The following is a 22,404-nucleotide window of genomic DNA, read 5'->3' on the forward strand; positions in this document are numbered from 1 at the left end:
AGAACAAGCTTAACAGGATAGTGTCAATGGCTAGCAAAATAGTGGGAAAACCCCCAAAACACCTGACCCAAATATACACTGACAGAATGAGGAAGAAAGCTAGGAAAATCACTGCAGATAGTACACACCCTCTTTCCAGCCAGTTTGAGCTCCTGAAGTCTGGAAGGAGCTTCAGAGTGCCTCTGGCAAAAAGTGTTTTTAAAAAGTATCCTCAACCAAACCAAGTGACAACATCAAATTGCGCTGCTATTTTAATGAATTTAAGCATATTTATTCTGTTTTATCCTGATATGTTTTCTTTTCATATTATTTTTTATACTCAACTGTCATGTCTGAGATGTTGTCTGTATGTTTATCTGTCTTGTATGTCTAGTGAGCCAAAGAAAAAATTCCACCCTGGTGGACAATAAAGATTTATTCTATTCTATTCTAGATAACAACTGAGAGGCTATCAAAACTTCATGACTTTATATCCAACCGGAGTGGAAAATTGTCTTTAGGTCACCAAAGCATAAAAGCAGCACAAAGACATGCAACATTTAAAACAAATCTGACAAGACAGCTGTAAAACACAGGACACTAGTGGAAAAATATAAAGACAATATAACAAAGAATGAAAAAAACATTGAATAAAACCTTAACCCAGTTGAGCAAGAATTGCAGTTCACTTTCTCTCAGTTTTTTAGATGCCAAAGGCACCTTATAGCGCCTCCCAGAGGTCAGACTCTCAAACTGAGGAAATAAATGATTAGATGATCAGAAATGTCTGTCAGACTGCGCTAAGGGCTTCATCTTTTGTTCAGACAGTATACAAGTGACTCAGCTTCATCTGTGTTTTCCCAATTATTTTGGCCATAACAACTATATTATCAAAACTATGATGTTGAGTAGAATGTTAAAAACACTAAATAATTTCTTCGAAGACTTTTACCTATAAGACTGATTGACTCACTCAAAAGCTGTTGAGTCTCCTAAGAAGATGAAGCCGTGCATTTCCTGAAAATGTTCTTAAGATCTTCAGAGACTGTACTGCACCAAAATAAAACAAAACAGTTTTCAACAAGTTGACAGACCCTTTTATAAAATACTGCTTGGCAACAAGTAATAATATATTTAGTCATATCCACATTAATCTCCAAATTAAGACGACAAGTAACAATTGTTTTCAGTATAAAATTATCTGCCACTTGTTTGAACCAACTGTTTTGACGTATAAAATGACACAAAATAGGGGAAAATCCAAGGTGACGTCACATTGTTTTGATGTACTATCTAAACAATATATTCATATTTCAGCAGTCAGAACCAGTGGATTTCTGGCATTTTCTCTCTAAAAAAAGTACTGTACTTCAACACTTAATTAATTAATTAATTAAAGCAAAAACAGTTGCAAATAAATGATTCTAAATGACATCTACAGAATATGGATGTCCATTTATTACCTGCCATATTTAATTAACTGACATGTTTCTATAATTCCCTTCACTTAAATAACAGACTGCAAGCGTACTGAAAGCATCATATGGAATCCCTCAGGCGTTGTAAGCTTAACACAGGATAGGACGGCCTACTGAGGAGCAGAGGTGGACTAACAGCGTGCACTATAGCTCAGTGATTGGCAGGTGTTTTTTTTTTAAAGATTATTTTTTTGGGGATTTTCCGCCTTTAATTGACAGGACAGCTACGTGAGAGAGAGGGGGGAGACACGCAGGAAATCGTCACAGGTCGGATTCGAACCCTGGACCTCTGCGTCGAGGTATAAACCTCTGAGTATATGTGCGCCTGCTCTACCGAGCCCAACCCGGCCAAAACTGGCAGGTGTTTTGAGTGGCAGGATGGTGTATGAAGCCCCTGTGGCCTCTGTTTGCTTTTCCCCCAAACAGCTGTGAACATCTGGAGAGGGGATTAACAGCATCATGGGGGGGGGGGGGGGGGGCTCTGGAACCGCGTCAGAGATTTAGCCATGTGTGTTGTATGAGTGATTACATGTGTGTGTCCATATGTGCATGTACGTCTCTATGTCTCTTGCCGCACCAAATCTCAAGGATTTATCCCCTCGCCACCATTGACAGCAGCAGCAGCAGCAGCAGCCTCGGCTCCAGTGCAACAACAGAGCTGTTATCTCTCTCTCTCTGGCTCCCAGCTCTCATAACAGTTTGGAAAGTAACAACTGTAGTCTAGTGGGTTATTAAGTTCTGCTATTGAGTTCATGGATACAAGTCTGAGGTCAGCAAGTTTGGCAGATTTGGTTGAGAGCACTGCTGATATGACAGAACTGCAGCTGGACCAATTGTTAACAATTACCCTGTTACTCAGGACAACACGGCGTTCTCCCCTGCAGTGGAAGGCATTGCCTATAGGCAGTGGAGTGTGTAAGTAAATGTGTGTACGTGTGTGCTAAGAGGAGCTCAGAAAATCTCACTGATAGTTAATTTCCAATCATAACATGCTTGATCTTGAGTCCTGGCAAAGTACTTAAGCACCTGAACATTCTGCACAAGTCATGGAGATTACACAGTACGTGTTTGAAATACTTCCACTGACCTATCTCATGCAAGAAATGATCATTTAATACCCTGGCTTTTATCTGTGCCAAACTACAGTACGTGATGAAAACAGCTGCGTGAAAATAAGAGCGGACTTGAGAAGCCAGTGCAGAAATGATGTTCCAACATTTACCACTAGGTGTCAGTTTTCTCCTGTTCTTAGAAGAACATTAAACAACAAGGATCAACAGTCCTCTTCATCTTGGATTCTTTATCAGGTGAAAAATAGCTGGTTGAACAAACACCATTCATCACCTAATACACAACGTACTTTCCCAACTCATGCATCATTAAGTTAAGGATCTGTGTTATTGATTAACAATGAGGTCTCTGATGATGGTTAAGCGACACGAGATGAGGTGTTTCCTGGTAGCTTATTTAAAGATGATTTACACTTCAGTTTGATACTTTCCAGAGGGTCATACACAACACCAGACTGTTTCAGACAAGGTAAGATACTTCTGCATATGTAAATATCACATATTTATGTAGTATCGTTTCTTTTTTTTCCCATCAATACCAACGTCATATGTAAACTTAATACAAAGTCTACCACTCACTGACAACTGCTACTAAACGTTTAATTAATCCTTAGTATTTTTTCTACTTTAAGTAAAACTCAAGTAGAAAGAGTATGGCGAAGGATAAAGAGCATAGAGATTACATGTGAGCCACAGTGACTTAAAGGCAAACTCACAGCAACACAGAGAAACAGTGAGAGTGGTAGACTGGCAAACAGATGAGCGTGGGACAGGTAGATTAGATGATAACATTACATGCACACACACACACACACACACACACACACACACACACACACACACACACACACACACACACACACACACACACACACACTATGCACAAAACATTCAGAGTATATTCAGATGCAATCTGTGGAACTTGTCTCACATACTCCCACATACAGATAGACGTACATGTGCCTCTTTGCTCATCAGAAGCTGCAGGAGGATGCCACACAGAATTAGAATGATGCAGCGACTGTAATTGCTTTAATTACTGAACTCACTTGCATCCTCTTTGCTTTACAGAGACACATTAGTACTCCCTCCTCCACTGGAGTCCCCAAAATAGGGGAAAGTGGCTGACATGAAAAGGGGGAAAAACTGTTCTCTTTAAACCGAAAGTGTGAAAATCTTTGAAGGGAATTGCTGCTCTATAGACAGCGGAGAGTCCCTTTAAGAGCTGACTTGCAGCTGCAGGAAAAGGAGGACAAGACAATTAACATGGATACTGATGTTTCATTCTTTTTTGCTTATTTGTTGCGAGGCGAGACGATGCCTCGCGGTGTATGTAGTTTAAGTGTGCGATTTGACCTCGAATAAAGGACAGCTGGCAATTACAAACCATGTGGGCGGCCTTTCTTCCCTTCTAATTGCTTGTCTGTTGATCTCAGTAGTGTGGTGAGAGATGGGCTCATATACATGTTGGTCTTCTTTGGCTTCTTTTTACTGTTGCAGGTGGCTGATAAACACATTCACTCTCACATGTGTACAACGGTGTCATCCTGTGATTTTAATTACCTCCATGTCTCTACGCAGCATTCAAAGCACCATGTCCTCTCGGTCTATAACTATAGTGTCTTATGGACGGAGCACAGGGCTCCGCTACAATGGTAACTTATTAGTTTCAATTCCCATCATTCTGTTTCTTAGTTTGAAATGCTTCAAAGCTGATCCTCCCCACCTGAGTGTATACTGTTGTGTTGTTATTTTTTATCAGGGTTGAGGATGCATGGCACGCAGCTCTCCTCACAGCCCAAACTCCTGCAGGAGGAGGACAGGGAGTCTGGCATGGGCTCCAGCCTTGATCTCAGCAGCAGTTTTGAGGGCTACAGCCAACATACCAATCATCCCTTCAGCAAACCTTCACTCAGGGAGGCAGACAGACTCCCTAAAGAGAAAGGTAAAAGAGTGGCATTAAGAGAGGAACCGCACATTCATGTCTTGGGTTGGCAGCAGGACTGATCTCTTTGAAAAGGCAAATAACAGCAGCAGAAGCAGAACCACATGCTCATTAGATAAGGACATACTCAAAGACACACAGGGCCAGTGGGATCACGCTGCTTGGACAACAAAAGCAAAGTCCTGCTGTCACTCAGCAGTTTTGCCTGCACGTGTAATGTAGTATGTCAGATGGCTTTGCTCTCTATGTGAGATCTCTCTCATCCACAACACTTAAATCACAATAATGAGAGAAATAGTGTGATGTAGTGGCCAGTTTTAAATCTTTGATGTATTTTTTGGTGACTTTGCACTCTACTGTGGGGCATATTGTGAGGCTAACCATCTCTTTGGTTGTTGTTTTAAGCAGATAGCTCTCCAGAGCCGACAGCAGTGAGTCCGAACAAGATCAAACAGCTCCTTATCAATTTATCCAAAATGCCTCTCCTCCTCATCCTCCTCTTCTTCTTTGTTTGCTCCTTGGACACTCTGAGCTCTGCCTTCCAGTTAGCAGGGGGTAAGTACCATAACCCTCACTGCCCCCTCAGCGGGTTGATAGTGACTCAGCCAGTTGATCTTTGACAATTAGTGAGTCACTGCAGAACAGTTCACACTCTCCTATTGGGGCCCTGCTGTAGCCTATAATTTACCGCAAAGCTTCATTTGGTGACCTTTTTGGATTTGGGGAAACAGGCAGTTTCAATTTTGTTTAACATTGCTCTTGGCAACGTGGTCATGTCTGAGACCTGCATTTTTTATGTCTCTGTGTGTATGTGGGCGGCATATTTAACTAGGTAAAGTGGCAGGGGACATTTTCCAGGACAATGCGGTGCTGTCTAACCCTGTGGCAGGACTGGTGGTGGGGATCTTAGTTACTGTGCTAGTCCAGAGCTCATCCACCTCCACATCCATTGTCGTCAGTCTGGTGGCCTCTGGACGTGAGTATGAGCATTAAAGTGTGTGTGTACTACAGTAAACAGAAAAACAATAACATAGCAATAATAAAATAAAAAACTCCCATGGTGCATGTGTGGCATAACAAATAAATTAAATTAATTTGCAGTTTATAGTTATAATCTTATTTTTCTGGCACCCAGCCCCATCTCATGCTGTGTTCCCTATGAAGGATACATTCAATGATGCTACTTGATTTAAGGCTTAGCATTTAGGATCAAATTAACAAATACAGCTTAGGTTAAACACATACATGTAGGCAGATTAATGTATATTAGGACAGAGGAAGATTTAGCTGTTTATATTTACACATAACCAACATTACTGTTCTCTAGCAGTCAAGTGTAAACTACTGTAGCAGAAGTACATTCTCCCATGTTGTAACATCATTTAAACGCTGGTGTTATTCTGTTCTGTTATTCAAAACCAAGACCAAAAATGTGTTAGTCGATTTCTCAATACTTTGCAACTTCCTGTCTGTGGTTCTCAGCTCCAAGCCCATTCAGTCTTACCAGTGACAAAATGTTGTGTTCCAATTCCATATTCTAATTTTTAAAAAGGCAAAGTAATATCTTGGAACAGCTGGGCACTGTAGTTCTAAGTAAATAGAGCATTTGTTAGGGACTATTTTCAGCTGCGGATGAATACACAGTTGGTGCTCTTTCTGGTTGCCAAACCGTGTATTTGGGATTAACTCAAAATAAACTACAGTGCCCATGTTTATCCTGATGAAGGGAACATGTCAGCTAGTGCAACGTTGTAGCTCATTAATGTGTATTTAATGTTTTTTGGACAACAATGGAGGTCTACGGCACATAATAAGCTAGGCTTATCAGGCATGAGCTGTCTTGTTGGTGGAATACATTTATTATTGTTTTTTCTCTCACTCACGATTAGCCAATCAGAGCCACAGGCGGGACTATTGCTGTTGTCAAGCTATACGGAACGTCTTCTCAATATCACCTGACATTGTAGTTTGTTATTGTTGTTGTTGTTGTTTTTACTTGACTCCGCTCCACTCTTAAAACCCTGGCAAAATCAGTATATTGGGATGGCTACACATCAGTGTCGACTTAAAATGACGTTAGATTCAGGCGGATATGTTGGTCTGTGATTGGTTAAGGAAAACCATTTCCCTCTCGCCGATGGAAATCGGTTAGAGTGGAGGCAATGTCAGACTGAAGATGGAAATGGAGTTGACAATTCTGTCTGATATCAGGCAAGAGAGATTATGAAATCAAACCATTCACACTCCGTAATCTTCCACCATCTCAGTCAGTCTACAGTTTATTATGCCTCATAAGATTATTACACAGTGAGCTTATGACCTGTCAGTTTCTAACGAGTCTTGTTTCATTAAAGTGGTTAAAGTGAATGATATCAGTATGCAGGAGCTTCCGCTCTTCTTCTAAATCCTTTCTATAAGAGACCTAGTATAGTAGACCTAGAACGATTATAGGTAATTATTAAAGACAAAAAGAGATGCAAAGGAATGGATGTTGTTAGAATATATTTTGTGAAAGTGTTGAGAAAAGGTTTTAGAGTTCATGGGGCTGACCTCAATGTCTCTGTTTCCCTGGGTCAAAGGAAGGGTGAGAAAGAAACTCTGATCAGGGGAGGGAACGAGGCAAAACAATGGTCAGCACTATGCAAGCGCGGGATTTGTGACACTGTATGGAAATGACCTGGCTCTCATGAAAACTCCTTAAAGTTTGCTGGAGATTAAAACACAGGTGTTCAAAATCCAACAATAGTGGCTTGCTTCTTCTGAGCTGAGAATTGGAAGTCAAGGTCATGTTTTTTATACAGTGTTACAAATTAGTCAGGAGCCGGCTGGAGCCAGAAGATCTGGACTGGATCCAAACTGATGAGGGCACCACCAGGGATGGGACAGAAATGGATAAATAGACAGCATTTTAACTTAGCAGCACCTGATGCTAGGGGAAACGCTGTCGGTCCGTTAGGAGATAGACTTTGCCTTGTATCAGATCCATGTACATGTACTTGTATTTCTGCAATATCATTCACTAAACTTGTTATTAACTTTAACTGGACGAATCCTGGTCTTGATTTGATTCCTGAGTTTTATTTCTCTGATCTACCAGTAAACGAACACAAATAGTGACCAAAGAATTGGAGTCAGGTTAAGTCTGGCCTTTTTAGGGCCAGACCGGTCAAATCGGTCACATTTTAGATTAAAATCCTTCAATGTGAAGAAATGGATGTGTGTATATAGGCATGCAGGCGTGAACATGTCTAGTGGGTCATCATCATTAAAGGCATCCTCAACATTAAACCTCCCTGCAGAGTGTGAAGGCTAAGCTGTCTCAACTCATTTGCAAATTGCAATCACCTTTCACCCCCATTCAATGTTTTTTTGTATAACTACATATGCATACCGTATTAAGAATGATGACTTTCAAGTGAAATGAACCGCTAAGCTGTGGTCTCACTTTACAGTGCTAGAAGTGAGGTCAGCTGTTCCAATCATCATGGGGACCAATATTGGGACTTCAGTCACAAACACCATTGTGGCAATGATGCAAGCAGCAGAGAGGAGCGAGTTTCAACGGTGAGTGAAGAAAGGGGGCAAGGCAGAGGATAAGTGGAGGGGAAGCTGAAGAGCAGGGAAGAAGAAATTGAAATGGAAAAGTGAAGGGGATAAGTGTGGAGATGAAGGAAAGAATAACGAAAGTGTTAAAAGTGCAGAGGAGAAAATAGAGAAAGCATTCTTTGCTTCAGCCTACATTTGAATGTAATTTCAGTGACAATAATGGCACCAATCCACATTGATCCCACACCAGTAACCCTTTGGCTTGAAAATATACAGTACTGAACAGATGGCATGTTGCTTAATCTGTGTCTGGTAAAATAAACAAAAAGTCAAAACTAAAATGCTCATTACATCACACACATCAAAACAATTTGAGCCATGAAAAGCAGATTAGCAAGCAATCATTTTGAGTAGTTGGTCAGGCTGACCTTAGTTAACACACAAAATGATTGTGAACCACTGCAGTGCCTTTGCTGGGGCAACAATCCACGACTGCTTCAACTGGCTGTCGGTGCTGGTTCTGCTGCCGCTGGAGGTGGCGAGTGGCCTCATGGCCCGGCTGTCACACATGCTGGTCACCAGCTTCAAGCTGCAACCAGGGGAAGAAGCACCTGAGCTGCTCAAAGTCATCACCGAGCCAGTCACCAAGCTCATCATACAGGTAAAACTATCAGCCAATCAGCATTTTTGTAATTGACCATTTGCTGAACCCCTCCCCCAAACAGTGATTGTCCAATCATAGCTTAGCCACCGTAAGTAGTCATAGCAGGTCTGTCAATGGATTTCTGTATTAAGAGTCTACTCTGTATTTAAAGAATTTACAGGGCTGTGCACTGCAATACAAGAGCAATGTTGTTTCTATATGTTTTCTACATGGATCATGAACGGATGAGGATGCTAACTTTTTGCCTGGGACATGTAGCGTTAGCTTCACATTTTAAACTTAGTCATGATGCCTACATTAGCTTAATTAGCTACAGCTGATAAGAACTGCATCAGTTGCCATTTCAGCTGGCAAATTTGTCATCGCAGGCTACAAATGAAAGGCTTGCTTTTGTCTACCTCTCTTTGAACTCAAGGACCCATTGTTTTAAAAAGTACTAATAATTTTGAGTTGTAAATCTGCCACTGTTATTCTTTTATCTACATATAATAATTAATTATTATTATATTTGTTTTAACTGTGCAAGGTTGGGAAGCTTGATAGGCACAGCAACAGTAACTAAGGGGGCGGAGCTAAGTGTCTTGGCTGTAAGGGGAATTGAACGTATGGCTTTGTTGGGCTTTCTGGTTGAAGGACTGAAAGTTTTGCTCTCCTTTGAATCATTGATATGAAAAAATGAGAACTATTTCTTCTTTCACCCTCAGCTGGACAAGTGTGTGATCACAGGCATCGCCATGGGAAATCAGGACATGAGGAACAGAAGCCTGGTGAAAGAATGGTGCCAGACTGACCTTGTTATGGTAATGGCACTGTCTCCACTGCTGTCTCCTGCACATGCAGACACATTGTGTCACACTCTGGCGCCAAATAGAGCGTGACACTGCTGCCAGTGAAAAATGTGTTGCTAATTTGTGGTTTGATCACAGATGCTTCTTTCTTTCTTTCGTTCTTTCGTTCTTTCTTTCTTTCTTTCTTTCTTTCTTTCTTTCTTTCTTTCTTTCTTTCTTCCTTCCTTCCTTTCAGCAGTCCACTGGCAATGTGAGCACTGGAAACTGTGGCCCCAGTCATGACTCGTCCCAGTTGTCACTGAAGTGTGAGTTCAAACTCAATATTATCTGTAACCCACCCTATCTTGTGAATTGTACAATGTATTTTTAGTATGCATTTTCTTTTCAGTGTTAGCCCTGTTAAAAATGTAGTGAACCTGCTTGTGGGATCATTTCCTCATGATTGCTGGTCCTGTCACTCTGCAGGTAGGCATTTGTTTGTGTCTACCGGGCTGTCAGACCTCACGGTGGGCCTGATTCTCCTGGCAGGCTCTCTGGCTGTCCTCTGCACCTGTCTGCTGCTTCTGGTCAAGCTGCTCAACTCTCTTCTTAAAGGCCAAGTCGCAAAGGTTATCCATAAAGTCATCAACACAGGTGGGCATGCTTTTGAGCTGCTGGTTTTACACACCACTTCAACATGTAGCAGAATTAATGTGTTTAATATACACGTGGGTAATTTCCATCTTTCCTCTCTTTATCTCAACAGACCTGCCATATCCGTGTGGGTGGCTGTCAGGATACATGGCCATGTTCGTGGGTGCAGGGGTAACATTTGTGGTCCAGAGCAGCTCTGTCTTTACTTCAACCATGACTCCCCTGATAGGTAGGTGACGTATGGTACAGTATTTATAGCTGCTGGAAAGATATTAAATAAATGCTCTTTGTTCTGTTTGTGTTGTCAGTTAGGGTTAGAATTAAAACTTCATAAATTCTTGGTGACCTAAGTTCTTTAGTGTTTTTACAAAAAAAAAAAAAACTTGCTGCATGGCTTGTTTTACTCTCTTGGATGTGTACTATCTTTCTTGCTCTTGACCACCACCCACCTCAGTGACCACAGTAGGCCGAACCATTTTAAAACACCCTCAGCCATTAAAAGGCTGAATAATATCAATATAACCATGTGTCTGTCATCACCTCTGTGTGAGTGTGAAACCATGTGGCAGCATCGCTTGGTTATTACAGTATGAAAGATATGTGAGTAATGCTAAACAACTGTCCACCACTTTATTCTCTCATCAGAAATACTTTCAGGCAATTTGGACAGTTAATCGTGGCAGCCTGATGGGTAATTAGTGATACTTTTGTTGGTTCTATATCAGTAGCTGTAATTCTCATAACAGATTCTACTCATACATTATAGTCTTTTATTGCAATTTTTCTTTGTGATTCAGAATTAGTATACTTTTTTTTTTTTTTAAACCTTTATTTATCCAGGTAAGTCGATTGAGAACAATTTTTGTTGTCACATTCACACAGTTACACATTCATACCTGGAAGCTGCCTAGTACAACCACAGTCTGATCTGCTGGGCACTGAGCAGCTCCACTGGAGCGGTTGGGGTTAAGGGCCTTGCTCAAGGGCACCTCAGTGGTGGTAATGAGGGAGGGACAAGTCTTTCACTTTCACTTTCCTCCCGGTCCCAAGCTCGCTTCTCTAACCTTTAGGCCACCACTGCCCTCCACTGCCCCCCACTGCCCCACGCATATGGGCTTTCTGTGCGTATAGGATCAAAGGATATGGCACTGTGGATCACATAACACATAACATCCACAAAGCAACAGAGCAATCAGATATAACTAAGAGTGCGGCAAAGCACTGAGATTGTTCATATTCATAACTTTACTTTTCTGAAAGGTTGTGACTTTAGTTTACCGTTCACATGCCATTCGTACTTCTCACTGTCCAACCTGACTTTGCAGCTCAGTTAGTTTTCTCCAGTTTGTGTTGGGTGATCTCTGAGAAAATGTTGTTTAAAGTCCGATTGTAGCATCTGCCCAGTCTAAAGGTTGGACTGATGTGATCTCCTTCTGAGCCCGCAGTTATGTTTCATTTGGTGCAAGCCTTCAGGGATTCTCTTGTAATGTCTTATCAAACAGAATGTTGACCAGCACTGTGCAGAAGTGACTATCAGTCATGCTACTTGCCTGCACTCTGCTTCTGGCATTTGAGGTTTACCACTGTATTTTGTGAGCTTAAATTATCACTTTTAATGTTTTACATGGATATCAGTTTATGTGAATACTTTGTTTTAAAGTTGTTGTGGCAGAGAGAGAAAGAACAATAGCACATACCTTTGAATGTCAATCAAACCTGGAAGAAGTACTAATGCAATCTATTTGCTTGTAAATTGGGCTGTTGTTTCCAAGGCCACCAAGTTAGAAATTCAAACACCACAACCTCTGAACAGACATTTACATATACAGCAATAAACTGTGAACTGTACAATGAGCAAAGGTTTACCAGATTGCTCCTTTTCATTCTCATTTAATGGCTATTTAAAATTAATATGTTCTCATACGGGGAAGAAAATACCTCAGATTTTCTTCCCCGTAGTGGCTAATAGCTCATTTGCCAGCTACATGGAGCCAAATAAGGACGTTAACCTGCTTATTTCCACTGATTGAGTCTTGTGAATTTTGTAAGAACATGTTGCATAACCGGCACTGTATGCCACTGGCTAAATGAAGCATGTAAAATCAGTGATGACTAAATCATCAGCCTGCTACTCTGTGATAAATATGAGATGGGAATCATGTTTTCTTTTAAACAGGAGTAATTAAGCAGCTTGGAGAAATAAGCTAAAAGGCAAGAGACAATAGACATGGATAATTTACAATCCTCAGATCTACTCAATTAAGTATTTCTGTTTCTTTTACTTTAGATTTTAGCAGTACCTCCCCTTCAACCCTCGCTGTTACCATGTCTTAGTATCATGTATTGAAAATAAACTGTAAGAAAGCAACCACTTGCATGCAATTTCAGTACTTGTATAACTATATATAGCAGAATAGCAGCATTTCCCTACTGTGGTCTTCACTTGCTGTCAAGCAGTCTTAGTCATTAGTCATCGTATCTGGCAAAGTTGTATTTCAGCCTCTATGATTCCTCTGTTGCTTTTTCAAAAATTGGCTTTCGTTCGTCTTTAACACCAAGTACGAATGATTTTATATTTTTGTCTATTTATCTGAGATGAAATTTGAGTCAAACTGTTGTAATATTTCCAATGTTTTTTTTAAACCATTTTAAATTTATTTAGGCCTTCATGACTCTCAGCACATCTCTCAGCACATTTATTTTGTTGATTCTGTGGATTTTTCTTGTGTCTTATCCTTGTAAAGGCACTGGATTCCAATTTTAGCAACTGCTCAGAAATGTAATCTTAATCAAACGTATCCACTTTTCAAGACAAATCAGTGTAGCTTTGACGAATGTTTATCATCGTTGACACTTGACGATGATTGTAATGCGCCTAGTCTCAGTCTTAACACAAAAGAAAGAAGTGGATACTATAGAAGCTATATCATTTCCTGGTTAACCATCTTTATTTACTGCCCTGGTTTCCTCTGTTTCTGTCGTCTCCCTCAGGTATTGGTGTGATCAGCCTGGAGCGGGCCTATCCTCTCACCCTCGGGTCCAACATTGGCACCACTGCCACAGCCCTGCTGGCAGCTCTGGCCAGTCCTGGGAACAAGCTAGCAGCGGCCATACAAGTAAGCCAGTGTTTTATCAGATACAACAGCCATTTTTAAACTGCAGGAAAATGAGAAAAAAAGCAAAAGTGATGGCACCATTACCACCACCCTCCCACTTAGACGAAAAAATATTGAATATATATTTTCCAGTGATATGCCTCTCAGAGAGGGGGATGGACACAGACAGTGAGACAACACTAAGGGAGTCAACACATATATTTTTCCTACACAAACAAAAATATGTTTACATTGAATTATCCACAGATGGTAGATTACAATAATGTATGTATATTTATGAAATTGGAATTATGCAAATAAGCTGGAGGTAACTAAGTGGACCCTTCAGGGAGTTTTTTGTTAGTCTTCTCTGAGACGGAACTGTAAAATCTGGAACTATCTGGTGTCATTGGATTATGTTTATGAAATGAATGTTGTCATGTCTGAGGATGTAAATGACAACACACATTGACTGTTAATTGCATTCTTTAGCACCCACAACCTGTATCTCTTCATCTTGTCTTTGTATGCAGATTGCTCTGTGTCACCTCTTCTTCAACGTCTTTGGCATTCTGCTGTGGTATCCTTTCCCCTTCACGCGCCTGCCGATAAGAATGGCTCGTGTCCTGGGTGAGCGCACTGCAAAGTACCGCTGGTTTGCAGTCTTGTACCTTCTCCTTTGCTTCTTGCTGTTGCCCTCGCTGGTGCTGGGCCTCTCGCTGGCAGGCTGGCGGGTGATGGCTGGCGTTGGGGCTCCTTTCCTGGGGGTGACCATCTTCATCACCTTGGTAAATGTGATGCAGGCTCATAGTCCTCGCCACCTGCCCGCTAAGCTCCAGAGCTGGGACTTCCTGCCCCAGTGGATGCACTCTCTCAAACCGCTCGACCGCCTCATCACCAAGGCAACTGTCTGCTGCAGCTCTGCAAGCGAGGAGGAGCAGGGAGAAGAAGAAGAGGAGCATATATCGACACAGACGACCTCTGTCAACACGCAGAAAGAGCCTGCCCAGAGGAAGGCACAGCTGGCTTATGACAACCCAGTCCTGGACTTCCTGGATGAGAGCAGACCAGGTGTGAGGGTGCTTAAATTAAAAGGGTTAGAGAGGTGCAACAGCACTCCACTGTAGTCAAACAACTTTTATACTGCATGTTGTATATAATATTGTGGTGATAGTTGGAATTGAGAAAAGCCATTTTATAATGCTTTGAAAATAACCCCTATTTTGATTATGAATTGATTGATAATCAGAAGATCCTCACAAAACTAGGCTACATATCATGAACACAGCATGAGATTTCCATCCATGTTTAATTTCCATCCAGCTGAGCAAGCTTCACCTGCTGATGAAGATCATATGATATGATCAAAGAACCGAAAGAACCAAAGAACAGAACAGCTACTTAATGCATTTTTTGTCACCTGTTGTCGAGATAAATAATGAACTTTCAAATTCAATTAATGATATATAAACAGCATGATTTAGGAACTGCATTAAAGGTACACTGAGGGGGTTTTGACCACTAGTGGTGCTATGGAGCAATGTTTTTATAAGAGAGGCCCCATATTGTTTGTGCACATGCAAGCATGCATTCCTGCTTTTGGTTTCAAGCCATTTAGCTGATTTGCCAAAAAAAAAGGTAGCAATGCAACGACAAAGGCAGTGAAGAAGAAAACGACCAGCAGTTGGGTGAGAAACACAAAATGTAAACATGTCAATTTTTGTTTGTTTACAAGAAAACTCCACATCGCAGCTTTAACTAGCCAACAATATTTCTTGCTGCAAATGTTTATAAGTGAATATAAAACTGATCATCATTAGCTCTTAAATGTCCCAGGATTCAGTAGTCCTGGGTGCAAAGCTCATCTATTTTGTGTTGTCTGTTAGTCCAAAAAGGAAACCAGCACTGTTGGTGGCCGAAATTATAATGATAAAACAATCTTATTACTGAGTGGATAAATGTTTGATCATTATGTTAAAATACTCTGTACTCACTTGTTATATAAGTGTAGGTGGGCGACTGGATACACGCAGACGCTACAAATGATTCAAATAATCATCGCGTTAGCTTCTGTGTGTGTGTGTGTGTGTGTGTGTGTGTGTGTGTGTGTGTGTGTGTGTGTGTTTAAGTGGGAAAGAATGCACACTCGGGAGGTGTTGTTGAATGTGTGAATATGTGCTGTTTTTTTCTGTTGCACAGTAGCAATTGATCATGCGTTTAAGAAATGTTGACTCCCTAAAGTCTGCTGATTTGATGAGAGAATAATAATAATAATCACTTTTAAGGTGTCAGACTTTGATGAGCGCTTTGCAAACAGGATGAAAGTACACATTAAATGAATAACTAGTTTGTCTCTGCTGGTAAAATTGCAGCTTGGTGTTCAGAACTAAAAAGAGAGACTTCATTCATTATTGTGTGTCTTACTTGAAATAACTTTTTCAGTAGGAAAATGTGTCCTTTTATTTTGCCTGTTCAAGGACCTCATAATCTGCAAACGTACACTCCAGACACTTTTTGTTTCAACAAAAGCAGCTTAGTCTCTCTCCTCTGATCCTGCCATGCTCTTTAAAGTTTGTTTTTTTTAAATGAGATGCAGCCTACCATACATGGCCGTCTGGACAGAGTTTGCATCCCCCTGCTGAGTCTGATGTAGAGAGCAGTCTGAGAAGGATTGAGCAGAGGGAACTGCAGTTTAAGATGAAATAGAACTTTATTAATCCTTAACAAATTCTTGTGACAGAGGATCACGGTCCTGCCAGGCCCTCGCATCCAAGGACTCACAGCAACTACATTATTATCTGATAAAAATGAACACACTATTTACACTGATTCACACGTACATGCTCCTAAAATGGCCCCCTTTTGTCACTTATCGCTGCAATTAATTTTTTTCTGTGAAATTTTCCATTTTTGTGATCCTATTCAGTGGAATCTGTTACTTACTGTACATCTCTCGTGTGTGTGTGTGTGTGTGTGTGTGTGTGTGTGTGTGTGTGTGTGTGTGTGTGTGTGTGTGTGTGTGTGTGTGTGTGTGTTTGTGTGTGTGTGTGTGTGGGAAGTTAATCCCTTAAGAGACTACAAAGTTATATCTTTCTGCTGTTTAGGCACAACTTGCTTCATAGGGCTGAAGTCACACCACATTCTTCAATAGCTAATTTTATGAACCATTTCAACCCTCAAGCCCTCAGATTTTGCTTCCAAAGCATTTCGCTTCACTACCCATGGTGCTGATGCAGCAATTTATCAGCAGCTTACTCTTGCTGTGTTAGATGTTGGCCGAGTATTTCTCAAAGTGATTACAGTACACTTAATCAAAATTATGGTCAAGAGACATCATTACTGCCAAAAAAACAGTTCTATGGTAAAATCATCAAATCATTAGATTACTTTATATGTCTTACTATATCACTTAATGTTTATAAATAATGTTATGGCAAACTCATTTCAAAACTCAATACAAAGCAAATTAATCCAGATTGCTTGCTGAAGTGATCACTCCATATATAAGGAGAATTTTTTTTAAATAAATAGTTTTGCTTCTAAAATTTTCTTAGAAATGAGTGGTGAAATGCAGAAATAATTTACTTTAAGCACCAAAACGAAAAATTAAGATTACAGAAAAGTGAAGGGGAGATCATTCCGGGCAGCTTGGAGATTTTCTGTTGCTGCACAACGGCTATTGAACGTCCTCGCCGTCGCAAAGATTCCCCCGGCAATCCCCACCCACACCTGTCTCTCAGCCTCGTTGAGTAGCTAGCTAGCGTACAACAAACCCCGTCCACCCCGGTGTTGAAACCATCCAAAAGGTGACATTGATATGTGAAATATTTTGTGTTTTAGCCATAGACAGTATATAAGAATGGACCAACAGATCCCGTTGCTCTGGACGGAGACCAGTGAAGGCCATTAGAAGCACTTTTCCAGTGATGGCTGAGCGTTACTGCGCAGCCTCCAACTGAGAGAGACGACGTAAATGTGCCGTGAGCAATGTGTCTGAAAGTTGGAAGTCTTCTGGTAGCTGTGCCAAGAGAAATCTCAATCATTCCGAATATTGCATAGACGGAGAGCGTAGGTATATGTAAGGAGATAACATAGGCACAGGCTAATTATTGCTAACTAAAATGCTAGTTAACATTAGTAATTACACTTAAACAGCTAATGTGAGACGAAACTGCCTGCGCGGTTCTCCTGTACTAAACGGTAATTCCTCTACTATGCGACAGTCAGTTTTATACATTGTCGTTTACGTAACGTGAATAAACTTGAATGAGTAAACTTGTCCGTGAACAGATGCATTCTAACCAGCGAAGGTGTTTAATATAAAAAAACTACAACTCCCATAATTCCACGCAACTTCCCAACGTCATCAAAAGTCTGTGTTTACCATCCATTGTTTTGGTTGAGAGATCCATAGCGGCAGAAAGTTACATATTGTACGTTTAAGTTAGCATTGTGTGGGCCTTTTGGGACAACATGTTTACCCAAACCTGCAGAAAGTGCTGCACTCCTGTTTCTGTCTCATCCATGGGGCCAAATGTACTCTTAGTTCACTTTCACTTTTACTTTGCCACAAATCCAATTGGCCACTAATGCATGGTAATATTCATGTCATGCACGTTTTCTTTTATGTGTTTGCATTTGTTCTTCTAATAACTAAGCTATGGCTGTGCTTAACAGAGTTGTGAGGGTGCATTTGAATGAGAACCTTTGTTTTGATACAGCACAGTGATAGATCTGCATGCCTGCACATACTACCACAGAATCAGACCTCAATGGCCATGGTAGAGTGAAGCAAAATGTATTAAAGTATGGTAATGTGTAATACCTAAAACCCCTTTGTGCTTTAAGAGGGATCATTAGGAGAGGTGTATCAGTCACAGCTGGTAAGGTAGCTTGTTAAACAGTAATAGAGGTGACGACTCAAGCATTTCTCGGTGCAGTCCAGGTCACCTCTCACTGTTACAACAACTGGAAATCCAGTTAGGAGGATATTCAGAATTTAAATTAAACTTACACACAGGGACCTAATTACAGGGCTGTAGTACTCAAGACGCTTTTCTGTTGTCTCAGACTTGTCTTGGGCTCGTTGGTATTTTGACTCGGACTTGACTCGGCCATTAGACTCGCCAAATATTCTAGTTGGTCTCGACCGAGTCCATCACTATATGCTTTTGTTCTTAAGTAAGTAAGTAAGTAAGTTCCTCCCTCAAAACTAAACCATTGATGAAGTGTGCTCGTTTAGAAAACAGGTATTAGTTTAATTCAAAATCCATCTAGAACAGGCATTGAGATTGGTCGCCTGGTATACGCCTGGCTGCGTCATATACCTCAATGGCCACAGACATGTCAGTGAGAACTTCAGGACAAGTAATAAGTTCAAGAATGGGAAAATTTCCATTTTATATTTTAAGTAAATAATTTGGCCTAATTTGATCCTATAGTGTGTTACTCTTTTTGATTATTACAAATAATAAATCAAAATTATCATCTTAAAATAGAAGATATACTCTTCTCACATTACATAAATTATGAACAGGTAAGTAAGTAGTCTTGAAGAGGATTCTATTTTTCTGTCTCTCATTTGGACTCGGCCTTGACTTGGACCTCTTTGGACTTGGTCTTGACTCAGTCTTGACTAGTCCTGGTCTTGTACTTGTCTTGGACTCACACAAAGGTGGACTTGACTACAGTCCCGCCTAATTATTACTGAAATCTTCCTTTGCCATTTAACTGAAAGTGTGAAATAGCTGCATTATTATAAAAACTGCTCTATTATCTTTGCTGTACAATTTGCATGCAGATAGAAATGTGGGAAAAGTTAACTACAGACGGTTCCAGTTTTCAATACAAAAAGGGATATCATAAAAAAAGTTCTTATCACTTAAATGGTTTCAAAAGGTATTTAGATATTTTGAAAAGTTCTCATAAATAAAAAATGAATGCTGTCGGAATGCATTCAAATGCTTTCAGAAATCTGATCCAAAGCAACCAGAGAAGAGTTTTTTTCCCCTGAGTTTTTAGTACTACTCTTTATCTGTGCTGCACTCACATAATTACCTCCTTAGCAGCACAAACACATTTGTATTGAATGAAACTGAAATAGAGGAGAGAGAGCGAGAGAGCGACAGAGTGAGCGAAAGAGAGAGAGAGAGAGAGAGAGAGAGAGAGAGAGAGAGAGAGAGAGAGAGAGAGAGAGAGAGAGAGAGAGAGAGAGAGGACAGGAGTTTTTAGGGCAACGTCAGCTTTCTCCCTGCAAGGCAAAGTGGGTGGTTGATTTCAAATACGTGTGTTAATGCTCTTTGTGTTGTTGCTGCTGTTATTGCGTGCAGGCTGGTAGTGAAGGTTGTTTTAACATCATGTTTGGTGTTACTGAACGCCAGCTAATGCAGTCATACTTCCTGTCAGACGCATTCACATAATGTGTAATTTATTCTTGTTTAAACAGGAAGTTGAACAGCATTATTATCTTGATTGAGAGCCATTTTTGACCATTATGTGAAACTATGCAGCATCATGTTAATGCCCCCAATTTCTCAAATGTTTTGATAAATAGGTTTGTCGCTATGATGAAATGTAGAATTACATATACACAAAGTAAAGGATACAATAACACCTGGAATTGTGCTAACCTCTGGGCCATGTGCAATTTAGGCTTTGTTGGGAAATAGTTCAAGCTTTGGGTTGACAATAAATCTTGCATAATGTGTTGATACATTGCTTGATTTGTTTTTTCAGGCTCTCCACGACCAGTGGTTACACATTGTGACACAACAATGAAACAGAGGACACATTTTTATATTTGCATTATATGGGATAAAAAACACAATTATTTTATAACAAACACACGTTTTTATATAAAAAAAGTAAACAACAGAAATATGCAATAAAACAGAAGTTAGTGAGAAAAGAAGCTTGCACCAGGAATCTGACAACATAACAGATTGGCTTCTACTTTTAAACCTCTGCCCCGTGTTGCTTGGTCATCATGATGTGCAGAATGTAAAAAGAATAGAACATAGAAAGCAGGACTGGAGGGAAAAATACAAGACGAAAACAGTACAAGATGAAAAAGCACACAAGTGATTTAGATCTTCTTTTGATCGTCAACTTTACCTTTAGCTCTAGTATGCATTTGTCACTATACTTTTTACATTTTTAATCAAGCTTCTCACTTCACACTTATACAGTATGTTACAAATATTGTACACCTTTGATTAATAAAACAAAACAAAAATAGCCTACCAGTGTAGATAATGTTAATGTTATGTCAATTTTTTATATTATGTGGATTTGCCCAAATTCCCATGGGAATCATTAATCCAGAATTATATCATTTTGTATTCAAATGTATGCTTGATTTTTAAATGAACGATGTGTACAAACACTGCTATGTTTAATGAACGCAAGAAAATACACAAATACATGAGACAAAAAACTTAACCCAAGTTCAACACACGTATGTAGGATCTGAGATGATCGATGGTTTCAGTATTACACTTTCAAGATGTGCCATCAACTCAACGACCCAGTGCTTGTGAGATGGTTGAGTGGTGTTTCGCCAGCTGAAAATGATTAACTCTCTAATTAGAAGTGAAGAGTACTCCGGCCTCTGCCAGATAATATTAAATCTGGTCCTCTTGCCCTGACTACTCCTTGTAATTTGGTCAGTGTTGAAGATGACTGAGCTTCCTGAGACTTTAATTAAACTGAACCAAAACAAACATGGCTGATATTGCATCTTAGCGTGGAGAGAGAGAGAGAGAGAGAGAGAGAGAGAGAGAGAGAGAGAGAGAGAGAGAGAGAGAGAGAGAGAGAGAGAGAAGCAATATTTAACAGGACTACAAAACAACTAAAACAACACTAAACACTATCCATTTACACTATTAACCAAAACACCCTCTCAAATGTTTAATTTCTCCATTAAATAAAGGAGAATTATTTGTCATAGCTTTAAATAGTAAGGGCTGGTATCACTGGTTTTAAGGAATGTATTCATGGGTGGATTCAGTAGGGGACTTGATAATTAAGAATAGTTTTATGACATTTGTTAACAAGAAAAGACCCATTAAATTGATCCAAAATCCATTAAGCGAGCCCAGACCGATAACCTAACGTTAGTCACTGTTATGCACCTTAAAAAATAAAAAAACTATAAAGTAAGAAGACATCTGTGTTGCACCGGCGATTCTCTTTTTTACTCTAGCATATCTCACATAAAGGCTTCTGAACAAAATACTACCCAACCAGACATGTTTCAACAGTAATGTGATCCAAAATTGGGGAGAAATTAACAACATTGGGAGCCAAGACTACATCTTTCACTGCCGTTAACATGTAGCTACAAGCAACAATGTTAACACCGCAGTAGCTTAAAAAAATAAAACAAAAACACTCCAGTCATGCCTACCTGGAGCAGGTAACCAATCATAGAAGGCCAGAGAGTAGAAAAACTGTTGAAACCAGAGCGTTTAGAATGGGAAATCTGAACGTTTTAGCTCACAGGGATTTCTCTTAAATACATCTACCTCATTTTTTAAAGCTCTGGCCACATTTAACATGAAAATTCAACATTATAACATTATAGATATGACAGAAAATACAAAATGATTTATAATGTGGGATTAATCAAGTATAAATGAATGTGAATGTGAGTTTATTTTAGGGATTTATGGGGGATTTACCAATACTGTCTGTGGGCTTTTCCCAATTCCCCAATTTGTACCTCCTCGACTCCTCGATCCTCGATTCTCCTGCTTGTGACCCGGAAATCCTTCTCAGCGCGCCACGTTGAAGCACGTCCCAATTCCTAAAATGCACATCAAGGAGTGAGGATCGAGCATCACACAATAACCATCTTTAATATGTGTTTTCAATGCAACATTAGGCAGCAGAATACAAAGATGTGAATGTGAAAAATTTGTGATGTAGTCATGTTTTCTCGAACCATTGGACTGCTGATGTCATGTCTATTCGAATGTGTGCATTTCTTGTAAAGCAGTGTTGACATCTTTGTTTGAAACAATCCAATCACAATGGTTTTGTGGTTTGTATTATATCATCTACTGGCTTGACATCTGTGATTTGACTCTGAAAGCAGTGGCAAGATCTTGGAGAACAAAGGGACACGAAGCAGGGTTCCGTTCACAATGTTCTAATGGTCTAATTAGACACAAGAGGATATACACATTTTTTAACAATTGCTGACA

The 22,404-nt window shown here is 40.1% G+C and overlaps 1 protein-coding gene across 2 annotated transcripts; it reads left to right on the forward strand.

Moving 5' to 3' along the window:
- Positions 1-2,844: 2,844 nt before the first annotated feature.
- slc34a1b (solute carrier family 34 member 1b) lies at positions 2,845-14,855 on the forward strand. 2 transcript variants are annotated; one of them, XM_036007461.1, is made up of 13 exons: positions 2,845-2,996; positions 4,109-4,182; positions 4,290-4,472; positions 4,878-5,027; positions 5,305-5,448; positions 7,925-8,036; positions 8,484-8,679; positions 9,387-9,482; positions 9,709-9,775; positions 9,936-10,103; positions 10,216-10,332; positions 13,095-13,219; positions 13,732-14,855. In XM_036007461.1, exons 2-13 carry the CDS (start codon positions 4,122-4,124, stop codon positions 14,323-14,325), a joined length of 2,013 nt encoding a protein of 670 aa, XP_035863354.1. In that variant the 5' UTR covers positions 2,845-2,996; positions 4,109-4,121; the 3' UTR covers positions 14,326-14,855. The 2 variants fall into 2 exon arrangements, with proteins under 2 accessions (XP_035863354.1, XP_031175289.1); XM_031319429.2 differs by having other exon boundaries at positions 2,846-2,996; positions 4,881-5,027.
- The last annotated feature ends 7,549 nt before the right edge of the window (positions 14,856-22,404 follow it).

This window comes from Sander lucioperca, chromosome 1 (assembly GCF_008315115.2).
Source record: "Sander lucioperca isolate FBNREF2018 chromosome 1, SLUC_FBN_1.2, whole genome shotgun sequence".
Lineage (NCBI taxonomy): Eukaryota > Metazoa > Chordata > Actinopteri > Perciformes > Percidae > Sander > Sander lucioperca.